The 12850-nt window shown below is 39.4% G+C and overlaps 1 protein-coding gene across 1 annotated transcript in view; it reads right to left on the reverse strand.

Moving 5' to 3' along the window:
• Positions 1-1088: 1088 nt before the first annotated feature.
• The window catches only part of NKAIN3 (sodium/potassium transporting ATPase interacting 3), an 831485-nt gene continuing 819723 nt past the window's right edge, over positions 1089-12850 (reverse strand). The window contains exon 7 of the mRNA XM_004372606.2: positions 1089-1142. Within this exon, the coding sequence (XP_004372663.2) occupies positions 1089-1142 (54 nt within the window). The remainder of the gene's footprint in view (positions 1143-12850) is intronic.

The following is a 12850-nucleotide window of genomic DNA, read 5'->3' on the forward strand; positions in this document are numbered from 1 at the left end:
CTACGGGAGGCTTCCCTGTGATTGTTATCCAAAGTGGGCAAAACTTATTTTCATATGGGCAATAGTAACTGAGAGACAGGAGTGGAAAACAAAAATGTGAAGTTTTCAAGACAGGCATTTTTCCATAGAAAATTATTTCCCGTATTATTTTCTTGGTTATTGGGAAGCAGTAGGAAAAGAAAAGTCGATGTAGCACAAATCTAAATATCTTCTTTAGAAGTATTTATAGAGAATTTCACATTATTTTAATGCTCCTTTTGATTATCTTAAGAGCAAACTTCCTGATTGCAGATTTATGGTGGTGATTTCCGTCCCACAAGCCCACAAGCTGTACGCTTTGGTTTGACACGTGTCGGGGTGGGATAAAGAGTGGAAAATATAAATGTCAGAGGTACACTATTCCATCCAAAGGGGAAAGGTGTTTTACTAATCATTTCACTCTCCCTTACGCCCATGATACATATTTTTTCCAGAATACAGGAAGAATAAGATATCATGCAAGAATCTGAAAGCTGAGATTGCCATAATATTATTCTGGGTTCTAGAAAGTCAAGATCAAAAGAGGACTTCTTGTTTGTCTTGTGGCATTGAAAAAATGACGGATATTTAGTCTGAAAGCCAGATCCACCATTTCTACCCATTTATCCGCTGTCACACATCTACCATCACACCTAGTAACCACAGGTAATGTCTGCTAACACAAATGTCATCGGGCCTAGAATAACTGCATCAGTCAGCAATACTGATGTAACTTCTCAACAACACACACTAATATTTCTCTTAGAGTTGACTGTAGAAGGTGGTCACATTTTTTTTTTTTTTTAATTTTGCATGCCTCACATTAAATATTGTTAAAAAATTGATAAACAATTTTTTTTACAATTTACCAGTATTCATATAAGAAGAAAATGACTAAAAAAAATACCCACCCAAGCATCTACAACTCATCTAGCAACAAGGCTAATAATACATAAGTTGTGACCAAAGAACTCCGTGATTCCTGGAAACGCAGGAGACACAGTCCTTCCTCTGGGTGGAAAGTGAGACGTGTCGGATCCACACAGGGCTGGACGATGATGCTTTGCTTCCTAACTCAAGTTCAGCAGCCGCATTTCAGAGTCAATGTCATTACTTATTTCGACCTAAAACAGAAAATATGAATTACTTGAAATAGCTGCAAAATTGAACACTCAGTTTCCTTTCTATTCATCTGGGCTTTTCAATATGCAAAATAGCTTTGGGGTGTGCCTGGTGCTGTCTGTGTCTGTGACTGTCGCGATAGGAAAGCTAAGAACCTGGATCTTTCTGATTTCCAGATTAGGGCAGCGGCAATCAGGCATGCTCTCCTCTATCAGCTTGTCATTACTGCGGTGGTTTGTGTCTTGCTACAATGATGGAAGCTATGCCACCAGTATTTCAAATATCAGCAGGGTCACCCATGTGGTGGTGCACCCAGTGGACCTTCCACACTAAAACAGACTGGGAAGAAAGAGCTGGTGATCTACTTCTGAAATTTAGCCAATGAAAACCTTATGGACAGCAGCACAATATCATCCAATATAGTGCTGGAAGATGAGCTCCCCAGGTTGGAAGGCATCAATGAAGTCAAGCACTTCAGCAATCATAAGGATGGTGTGGGACAAGGCAGTGTTTCATTCTGTTATATATGGGGTCACCATGAGTCAGGTCCAACTTGATGGCCACTAACAACAACAACAAAGATAATCAGGCATAAATATTGGAGTATAGGATTGATGTCCTAGGAGAGAAATGCCAGCCACACAGCAACTGAAGTGTGATGTGGATTTATTTCTATTGGTTGCATTGAGCATAAAGATGATAGTATAGTGTTATGTCTGTATCCTCCAAATTACTAGACATGCCCATAGTCTAATCTTCCTACAGCATTGTGTTGGTTGACTACTCAAGACTTGTCCAAAGTTGGCTTTAATACCACCTAGCCATTGACCTATGTGCCTTATCCCCCTCTCCACTCATTCTTGTATCCAAACATTTGACAAAGACTCTGTGCACATTCCTGATTCTATACTAAGCAGTAAGCCTTTGCTTGGGGTGGGGGGAGGGTAGGCTCTGGCTTATGTATCTTTGCATAATCAACCGCAGCACAGAACTTGCTCCATAACCAGTTGTTGTCAAGTCAATTCTGACTCATGGAGACCCCACTGTAGAACTGTGCTCCATAGGGTTTTCAATGGCTGATTTTTCAGAAGTAGATTGCCAGGTCTTTCTTCTCAGGTACCTCTGGATGAACTTGAACCACCAACCTTTTGGTTAGCAGCCAAGTGTGTTAACCATTTGCACCACCTTGGTACTTAATAAATATTTGTTACGTGTTTTTGCTCTCATTATTTCTCTCATGTCAAAAGTCTGAGCTGATCCAAATCCTCCTCACCTGTGAAAGCTTAGCTGAAACTTCTTCTCCTCTGTGAAGGCTTCCATTTGTGCCTCAGCCAACATTGCTTTCACAGCCTACTAATAGCTACTCGTGCGATTAGCTACACCTCATGTTGAATTAATAGCATCCAACCTCACAATTAATTGTTTTCATGCAGGTATGTAAGTTTTCTCCCTTCAACTAAATTATAGATGTCACATCAGTCAGCATTCTGTCTTACATTATTTTATATCTACATCTAGCAACTTCTCTTCCATTAACTCAGTTAAACGATTCTCTTTATGTCTTGGGATGGCCTTTTTTTAGTCATAATTTGAAATAGTCAAAAAGATTTCCAATTTTTCAGTTTTGATTTTTGGTAGCCACTCTGCTCTCTGTAAATTATCTTCTTTCCTGCACCCCTCAGGAGTCAGAGTCCTCAAGCTCCCCACTCCTCCATCTTCCTATCACATTCTCTGAGATCTTCTCTTTCTATTTCTTTAAGTTCTGAATAAAGCCCAGATGACTACCCCTCTTACACCTCTGCATTTTAACTGAGATTTAATCTGAAAGATAAAGGTATGAGATTCTAATGGTGGAATTTTATAGTTTTACACTATCTTCTAGTTAGCAGGCAGATTCGAAGTCATGAAGTCCAGTCATCCACTCAACACACAGATCTCTTCTAGAGTGGGGACGAGGAAAGAAGAGAAGGTGTTTTGTTTGTCATTAGTGGTATTAGTGAGGGTATGGGGGAACTTCTAGGTACACACTACATTTATCTTTAATGTCAGTTTGGTTTATAGTGAAGAGTTTATGCTTCTGAGCTTTAAAGACATGGATCAGTGAAGTAGTGAAGTAGGCTGAGCCTGCTCCTATGATGCCAGGTGGGAAATCTGGAAGTATTTCTTCAAGCATTGGGAAGTAGGTCTGTGAGGAGTGAGGCTATCCCAGCCATTGTCTCTTTGAAATTAGTAGGAGGTCTAAATGATCTGTCTTTTTCCACTGAGAGGGCTCCCTGGGTGTGCAGATGGTTAAGTGCTGGGCTACTAACCAAAAGATTGGAACTTCCAACCCACCCCAAATTGCCTCAGAAGAAAGGCCTGGTGATCTGCTTCCGAAAGGTCATAGCAGTTCTACTCTGACACACATGGGTCCCAATGAGTAGGAGTTGACTCGATGGCAACTGGTTTGGTTTTGGTTTTTCCCACTGAGAAGAGCATCTGACTCGATTCCCTTTGGACTGCTCCACTGTTTTCAAAGAAGACAGTGAAGAAACTTTGAGAGGAAGCATTGAAAGGAAAGCTTATCGGCAATCTTGCTTTAGGTTTTATTAACAGGTTGATTTTTTAAAAAATAAAACATACTCAAAAGTAGATAGAATAGTATTATGAACCTCTTCACCCAGCTTCAATTAAAATAAAAATTACCCTCATCAAATTTCATCAATCCAACTTTTTTTTTTTTTTTTTGGCTAGAGCAATTTAAAGCAAATCGCAGACATCATGTCATTGACCAACACATCTCTATGCATCTCCAACCCACTGGTTCTTAACCAGGGGACAATTGGCATCACATCCAGATGCACATAATGTTTGGCTGTCCCACTTTTAGTGACTCTATTGGTAGAACAGGTTGAGTTTTGGGATACTTAGGATCATATGGTTTCTTTTGCAGATGTTTGTAGACATGTTAGTTGTTACTTGTGAGTGCCTGAATGAAATCAAGCAATAAGATAATGGTGTTATTTGAAATTATGTCTTCTGATAGGCTTGTAAGTGTGTCTGACACCTACTATGAATGTCCACAGAGAACAGACAAAATATAGAATTTTACATAGCTCTGCAACCCTCATCTAGATAAATATGAATGAGTGTAAGCTAATTAAGTACGAAAGGAAACAGGATAAAGACAGAGTTATCATTTTGTGTCTTTTTCTGTATCACTTCTGGGGTGTGTATGTGTGTTTACTTTCTTCTCTGTATTGTATGTTCTTTTCTATGTTTTATTTCTTCCCAGAAGCTGTCATAACATGGGGATTATAAATATTTTTTTATGGAAGTATAAAATGAAAAATACGTATTTAACATAAAATGTGATTTATGTTCTTTGCCTTTAATTTTAAAATCAGAAGATACCAGCTCTTGGAAAAACAGCAAAATGTTTATATTTTTACTTATGTTGCTTTTAATTAATTTTTTGGGGGGTCAGTGGACTACATGGCCACACAACTGCATAAGTGTATTTTCTTGCCGTTGACATCATTGACAGGTACAGAGAAAAGTCCTGGGAATTCTGGGAAGGACAGAAATTGACAGCTTCCTTGGAGGGCATCGTTCAGATACAGGCTTTCTCATTTTGGAAAAGGCTTCATACGTTTCATGAGACAGAATAAGAACCTGATTCCACAAGGTTCTGGGGCCAGTGAGTGAGGCCACAAGTCAAAAGAGAAGGTCTGCATGTCCCCAGTGAGGCAGAGGGCAGATGTCTGCCCTTGTGTGCGGCCAGCTGTCCTTTCAGTCCTAACAAGGAAAGTGGTACATGAACTGACTAGTACAGTAATGCATCTAAACCACATGAGCTATATCAACACAGCCATTTCATTGCTACATGGTCAAATGGGTACACAGTAGGATTTTTTTTTATTGTAGTCCCTGAAATGGTAGGACAATTTCTTATGAATGGATCCCAAAGTTATTAATGGCAGTGACAAAAGGAGAGATCTCCAAAGCTAGGGAGAGAAATAAGCCCTAAGTGCTGATACCTTTGTGCTAAGTAAGTCAGAGATGCAGGGAAGCACGTCTCTCCTTGGAGACAACTAAGAAGCCCTTGAGTGCTTTAAATTTCTCCTGCTCTGCACTCTTGAGATGCCCCAAGGGCTAATGCCTCCGTAAGTGCCTGCTGTTTCAAGAGACTGATGGAGGCTCCCAGGGGAATGAAACTCCATGCTCAGTGATGGGAACAGTGTACCAACCATCACTATGAGCAGATTACACTTACCTTACTCAGGGTGCCCACAGGGGACAAACAAAATGCAGAACTTTATATAGCTCGGCACTCCCTATCTCTAGATAAATATGGACGTGTGAAAACCAATCAAGGAAAATGGAAAATGGCAGAGAGTTATTATTTTATTAGTCTTTAGGTGCTTGGCCAAGAAATGGTGGTGTGATGGGGTAAATGTGGTTTGTAGCCTCGAGGCTACTCCTGCAGTTGCAGTTAGCTAATGCGTCCCTGGTGGTTGTTGGCGTTTAAATCAGGGTTTGAAAGCACTTCATTTTCACCTCTCTACCTCCACCACCACATTGTATGGACACGTGTTTAAATGTACGCACACACACACACACTCATACACAGTAGGCTAGTTTGTCCTTCTAGCTAGCTGGTTCTTATTCTAGACCTGTAAATGCAAAATAGCCTGGCAGCGGCTTATGAGGATACTGATACAGAACAGCTGTTCTCAGAGAGAGCAAGTAGGCTTCACCGCCTCTGCCTCTATCCAACAGCGTAGCCATCAGAGGTCAGTTTCCTTTGGGCCTGGACTGTTAGGGGTGGAGAGCAGACAGTGAGAACATGAGAGAGGGCTGCAGCTGCATGAAGGAGTCAGTTGGAAATGGGGGTGTCTTAGTTATCTAGTGCTGCTACAACAGAAATACCACAAGTAGATGGCTTTAGCAAAGAGAAATTTATTCTCTCACAGTCTAAGAGACTAGAAGTCCAAATTCAGGGTGCTAGCTCTAGGGGAAGGCTTTCTCTCTCTGGCAGCTCTAAGGAAATGTCATTGTCATCAATGTTTTCCATCGAGGAGCTTCTCAGTGAAGGGACCCCTGGTCCAAAGGACATGCTATTCTCCTGGCTCTTGTTTCTTGGTGGTATGAGGTCCCCTTGTCTCTCTGCTCGCTTCTCTCTTATAAATCTCAAAAGCAATTGACTTAAGACACAATCCAATCTTACAGATTGAGTTCTGCCTCATTAACATAACTGCTACTAATCCTGCCTCATTAACATCATAGAGGTAGGATTTACAACACATAGGAAAATCACATCAGATGGCAAAATGGTGGACAGTCACACAATACTGGAATCATGGCCTAGCCAAGTTGACTCATATTTTTGGGGGACACAATTCAATCCTTAACGGGAGTTAGCCTTGTCTTCTAGTACTTCATTGCAATAGCAGCTACTCCATAGTAGCTCTTTTTTATGAAGAAAAAGTAATCTCCAGCAAAGGCAATCAGATGAGTCAAGATAGCAGAGAAGGAGCAAGTTCTCATTTGGAAGGCTTAGAAAAAATTTGGCTAAAAAAGATGGGCAAAGTTCAGGGTGAGTGTTTTCACTGAATCTTGCATAACTGCAGTCATGCAACGTCTTCTTGGAGGACATTTCTAACACAATCAGATCTCTATACCTCTGTTGTAGAACTTGGTTCTGGAATTCCACTGCTGTCTTTCTTCAATGAACTTCTCTGGTCAAATTATTTTTAGGTGAAGAATTTAAGCTACACGGAGCTTAAATTTCCCACTTATCAAATTGCTAACCATTTTCATGGAAATACATCACTCATGATTCTGACAAACTTTGAAGTAAAGTAGATGCTCATTATGATATTCTGTGAAATTCCATATCTCTTTCATAGCTGTATGGGTTTATGTCAAGCTACTTTTCTTCCTGAGAAGTAAATCTGCTCTTTTTTAAAGAAAAAAATATATATTTTATTTTATTTTTTGTTGAGAATATACACAGCAGAATGTACACCAATTCAACAATTTCAGTATGTACAATTCAGTGACATTGATTACCTTCTTCAAGTTGTGCAGTCATGCTCACTCTCCTTTTCTGAATTGTTCCTCCTCCATTAACTTAAACTCACTGTTCCCTAAGTTCCTATCTCATCTTTCTAGTTGTTTTCAGTTTGATCCTATAAAGATAGTTCTTAAAAGAGCACAATGCTAAAGGCAGATATTCTTTACTAGGTAAGCTAAACTATTGTTTGGTTTTAAGAAGACTTTAGGGAATATCGGTTTAAGATTTAAAGATTATCTCAGGGCAATAGTTTTGGGGGTTCATCCAGCCTCCAGGCTCCAGAAACTCTGGATTCCATGGGGTTTTGAAATTCTGTTGTGTATTTTCCTCATTTTGATTTGGATCCTTCTGTAGAATCTTTGATCAAAATGTTCAGTAATGGTAGCCAGGCATCATCTTGTTCTTCTGGTCTCATGGCAAAGGAGGCAGTTGTTCAGGGAGGCAATTAGCCGTATATTCCATTTCCTCCTCTTATTCCTAACTCTCCTTCTTCTTCTGTTGCTCCAGGAGAATAGACAGCAATTGTTGTGTCTTGCATGGCTGCTTGCAAGTTTTTAAGCCCCCAGGCACTACACAATGAAATAGGAGGTAGAACACAAGCACTAAACATGTTATTAGGTCAATTAACTTCTATGTCCAATGAAACCATGACCCTAAACCTCCAAATCAAAGAACCAAACCCATTTCAACCTTTTATAGGTGTACAAGTTATTGACAGCAATCACATTAATCAGCTGTGCAACACTACCCCTAATCTATGCAATTTTTCCATCACCATGAGCTGAAACTCAGTGTTCCATAAGCAATAACCGTCCCTTTCCTGCTCCCTCCTGCCCCTGGTAACTCCTAATAAATCTTAGTCTCTATACATTTGCCTTTTCTTGTCTTTTTATATAAGTGAAGCCCTTTTGTGATTGACTTATTTCAGAATAATGTATTCAAGCTCAAACCATGTTGTAGCATGTATCAAGACTTCATTTCTTTTTCTGGCCGAGCAGTATTCCATTGTATGTATGTACCACATCTTGCTTATCCATTCATCTACTGATGGGCATTTAGGTTGTTTCCACCTTTTGGCTATTATGAATAGTGCTGCAAGGAACATTGGGGTACATATGTCTGCATTCAAGTCCCTTGGATACATTCCTAGCAGTGGTAGTTCTATTTTTAGTTTTTTGAGAAACTGCCACACTGTTTTCCACAACAGCTGTACCATTTTGCATCTCCACCAGTAATGGAAAAGGGTTCCAATTTCCTCACATCTCTGCCAACATTTGTTATTTTCTGTTTTTTTAATATTAACTATCCTAGTGGGAGTGAAATGGTATTTCATTGTGCTTTTGATTTGTATCTCTCTGATGGGTAATGATATTGAGCATCTTTTCATGAGTTTGGTGGCCATTTGAATGTCCTTTTTGGTGAAATATTTATTCAATTCTTTGCCCATTTTTTTGGTTGGGTTATTTGTCTTTTTGTTGCTAATTTGTTGAAGTTGTATATATATTTTGATTATTAGATTCTTATCAGATACGTGGTTTCTAAAGATAGTCTCTCACTCGGTTGTTTGTCTTTTCACTTTCTTTTGTAAAGTCTTTTGATGACCAAAGTTTTTAATTTTTATAAGATCCCATTTATTTACTTTGTCTTTTACCATTCAGGCTTTTGTTATTGTATTAGATAATCCACTGTTAAAATCTAGGCCCCATAGCCTTGGCGCTGCATTTTCTTCTAAGCATTTTATGGTTTTAGTTTTCACACTTTGGTCCTTAGTCCATTTTGATTTGTTTTGTATATGGTGTGAAGCATGAATCTTGTTTCATTTTTCTTCATGTGGGTACTTAATTTCCCCAACACCATTTATTGAAGAGACTGTTTTTTCCTCATCAAATGTACTTAGCACTCTTTTAAGGTGTGTCTTCTGATAGGGCTGTGTCTCTTACACTTACTACAAATGTCCACAGAGGACAGACAAAATGCAGAATTTTACATAGTTCTGCAACCTCCACCTAGATAAATACGAATGTGTGTAAGCTAATCAAGTACAAAAAAAACCAGGATAAGGTCATTTTATGTCTCTCTGTATCACTTCTGGGGGGTGTGTGTGTGTGTGTGTGTGTGTGTTTACTTATACACATTTATACGACATTTGACTGTGGGCACTTGAAAGTTATATTTTTCTGGTTCCAAGCAATAACACAATCAAAACATGAGATGTAGTGCTTCCTGTATTATTCTGCAGAATCCCTGAGTAGTGCAAACGGTTAACGTACTCAACTGCTAACTGAGCCCATCCAGAGGCACCTCAGAAGAAAGGCCTGGCAATCTATTTCTGAACAATCAGCCATTGAAAACCCTGTGGAGTGCTGTTCTACTTTGACACAAATTGGGTCACCATGAGTCGGAGTTGACTCTTGATTGGTTGGTTTTTCTGGTACCACTCTGCATCATTTCCTGTAATTGGACTGTTTGCTTCTAACTACCTGTCTAGAGTAGAAAGCTACCTCCACACAAACATATACTTGGGAATATGCTAAGGATTCTCTGGACTCCCTTAATAAATTTGCTTCCTCATAAAACCTGGCTTTGTACTCCATAGAGATTAAAGAGACTTAATGAAAGCTTAAAATCAGCATTCATTCCCCTCTCTAATGATTTAGTACAAAAGATTGACTTTTTCTCATAGCTGCTGCTGGGTGGTGTTATGATATCACTGAGGTGAGAAAAATGGAATTCAATATAAATATCTTATTAAAGAAATCTAGAAGAACGGCTGATGCCTACTGGAAAAGTGCCGCATGGTTTGCATACTGGTGAGAGCACATATACTGACCTCTTAGACTGCTTAGTACACAATGATTTTTTTTTTTTTAAATTGTGCTTTAGGTGAAAGTTTACAGCTCGAGTTAGTTTCTCATACAAAAATTTATACACACGTTGTTATGTGACCCTAGTTGCTATCCCTATAACATGACAGCACACTCCCCCTTTCCACCTCGGATTTCCTGTGTCCATTCAACCAGCTCCTCTCCCTTTTTGCCTTCTCATCTTGCTACCAGAGAGGAGCTGCCCATTTGGTCTCGTGTATCTACTTGAACTAAGACACTCTTCATGAGTATCGTTTTATGTCTTACTGTCCAGCCTAATCTTTGAAGAGTTGGCTTCGGGAATGGTTTTAGTTCTGGGTTAACAGAGAGTCTGGGGCCATGTCTTCTGAGGTTCCTCTAGTTTCAGTCAGACTGTTAAGTCTGGTCATTTTATATTACTTTGATTTCTGTACCCCACTTTTCTCCTGCTCCGTCAGGGGCTCTCTGTTGTGTTCCCTGTCAGGGCGGTCATTGGTGGTAGCTGGACACCATCTAGTTCTGGTCTCAGGCTGATGGAGTCTTGTTTATGTGACCCTTTCCGTCTCTTGGGCGAATATTTTCCTTGTGTCTTTGGTGTTCTTCATTCTCCTTTGTTCTAAGTGGGTTGGGACCAATGGATGCATCTTAGACGGCTGCTCACAAGCGTTTAAGACCCCAGACTCCACTCACCAAAGTGGTATGCAGAACATGTTCTTAATAAACTTTGTTATGCCAATTGACCTAGATGTCTCCCGAAACCATGGTCCCCAGACCCCTACCCCTGCTACTTTGTCTCTCCAAGTGTTTGGTTGTGTTCAGGAAACATCTTAGCTTTTGGTTTAGTCCAGTGGTGCTGACTTCCCCTGTATTGTGTGTTGTCCTTCCCTTCAGCTAAGATAATTCTTGTCTGCTATCTAGTTTGTGAATTCCCCTCTCCCTCCCTCCCCACCCTCGTAACCATCAAAATGTTTTCTTCTGTGTTTGAAACTTTTCTTGCGTTCTTGTAATAGCGTACACAATGATTTTAATTCACGTTTAGTTTGATCTTTCAGACTCCTGCTTCCTTCATGGCTGAAAGGCATTCCATAGTTATCTGACATAATAACATGCGTAATCTGTTAAAGCAGAAACTTGGTCTATTGCTTCTTGCAGTCTGTGGTTTATGCTACATTCAGCAAAACAGGAGAGTTTAGTAGTGAATGGTTGTTGAGTGAAACCTTTGAGAAGATAGCAGAGTTGAGCAAAGCTTTTTAGGTGATCTTAAGAGGATGTTTTTTGTGTTCTTGATTCACAGAGCTAGAAGAGACTTTAGAGACCACAAATTGAAGCCATCTGTCTCTGGGCCATGCCACAGAAGAACCTATTGAAATACATAGATTTGCATGTGTTCATTCTGTAAAGTCATTCAAGAAAGGAGATTCTATTATCAACATTAATCAATTGCAGTTTTTAACAACCTTTCCTAATAGAAAGCTCTTTCTTATATCTGGCCAACGTTTTTCATATTGCAATTTCTCTGCTGAGTTATTTTTTTCACAGTGGCAATGAAATAAATCTTTCATCATCCTATGACCACATAACAAATATATAAAGACTCTCCAAGTCACCATTAGGCATTGTTTCAGCTCTGTTCTCACTTCCAATGAACTGATCATCTTTATTATCATTACAATTCCTTCCAAGTTCCCCAAATCCATGTCAGCTTTCCAAGCACATCATTCCTCAAGCACTGAAGCATGAATAATAAGGTGGTGACTGGTCCTGGAGTGTGGGAGACGGTGAATATTCCTCCAAATTAGATTTGCTTTAAGAAACCAAAATGTATTTAACCATTTGTCATGTGACAGGCACAGTGCTGATTTTACAGCTTGTGAGCCGTGTGTCCTTTAGATCATTCTGCCAGAATAAAATTAATTCAATTTTTCTCCAATTAATAATTTTTTCTTCCTTGCATATGTTCCTAATGAATTTCACTCATTTCGTCATTCTCTCCAGATTCAAAAGAGCTTGAGCGTCTGGGTGTACTCTCAGCTCCTCTCGGTCACTATGTCGTCCTTCCTGGAGGGGCAGAGGAGCCAGTACAGACTTCTTAGGGTTTCCATCCCCAAAGAGGCTGGATGGCAGTTGCAGATTTGGGCAGGATCCCTCATGGCAAAGAGGCAGCAGAGGGAGCCTCTCAGACATGTTTATGATACCAGTGACTCAAACAAATTATTTAGAGCTGTTTTAAATAGTTTATTACCATGTAATTACAGAGCACTGGGCTGAAAGAATAGGGTTACTGTGAGGAAGTTCACAATATCAGGCAAGGTGATCATTTACCATCCAGGAAAGATCCCAGGGCCACCACTTACTAATAGTGGGACTTTGGGAAAGTTGCCTTAAACTCTACAAGCCTCACTTTTCTTATTTATAAGGTAGGGATATTAATTAGAAATTTAAAGTATTTTTATGAGAATTAAGTGTGATAATATATGTAAAGTGCTCAGCACTTGATAGCTGTTATTATTTTATACAGAAGTCTATTTGCTCCTTAGAGTTTTCAATGAATGGAGTCACTATATGTTTCCCTGCTTTTTAGTATTTTGTCAGTCAAATGACCAAGATTTCTTTCTTATTTTTTTCAGTTCTTTCTCAACTGAAATCTGTCTAATTTTAGGTGCTTTTTTTTCTTTTGTTGGCTTCCTTCAAGGTCCTTTAAGGATATAGAAAACTTGTTCTTGAACTTGTTACTCAAATATTTGAATATTATAATCACTGATTATGTAGCATCCATTCTTTTCTAGGCACAGTGAAAGGCCGCATTGTA

This window comes from Trichechus manatus, unplaced genomic scaffold, assembly GCF_000243295.1.
Source record: "Trichechus manatus latirostris isolate Lorelei unplaced genomic scaffold, TriManLat1.0 scaffold00018, whole genome shotgun sequence".
NCBI classification, from domain to species: Eukaryota; Metazoa; Chordata; class Mammalia; order Sirenia; family Trichechidae; genus Trichechus; species Trichechus manatus.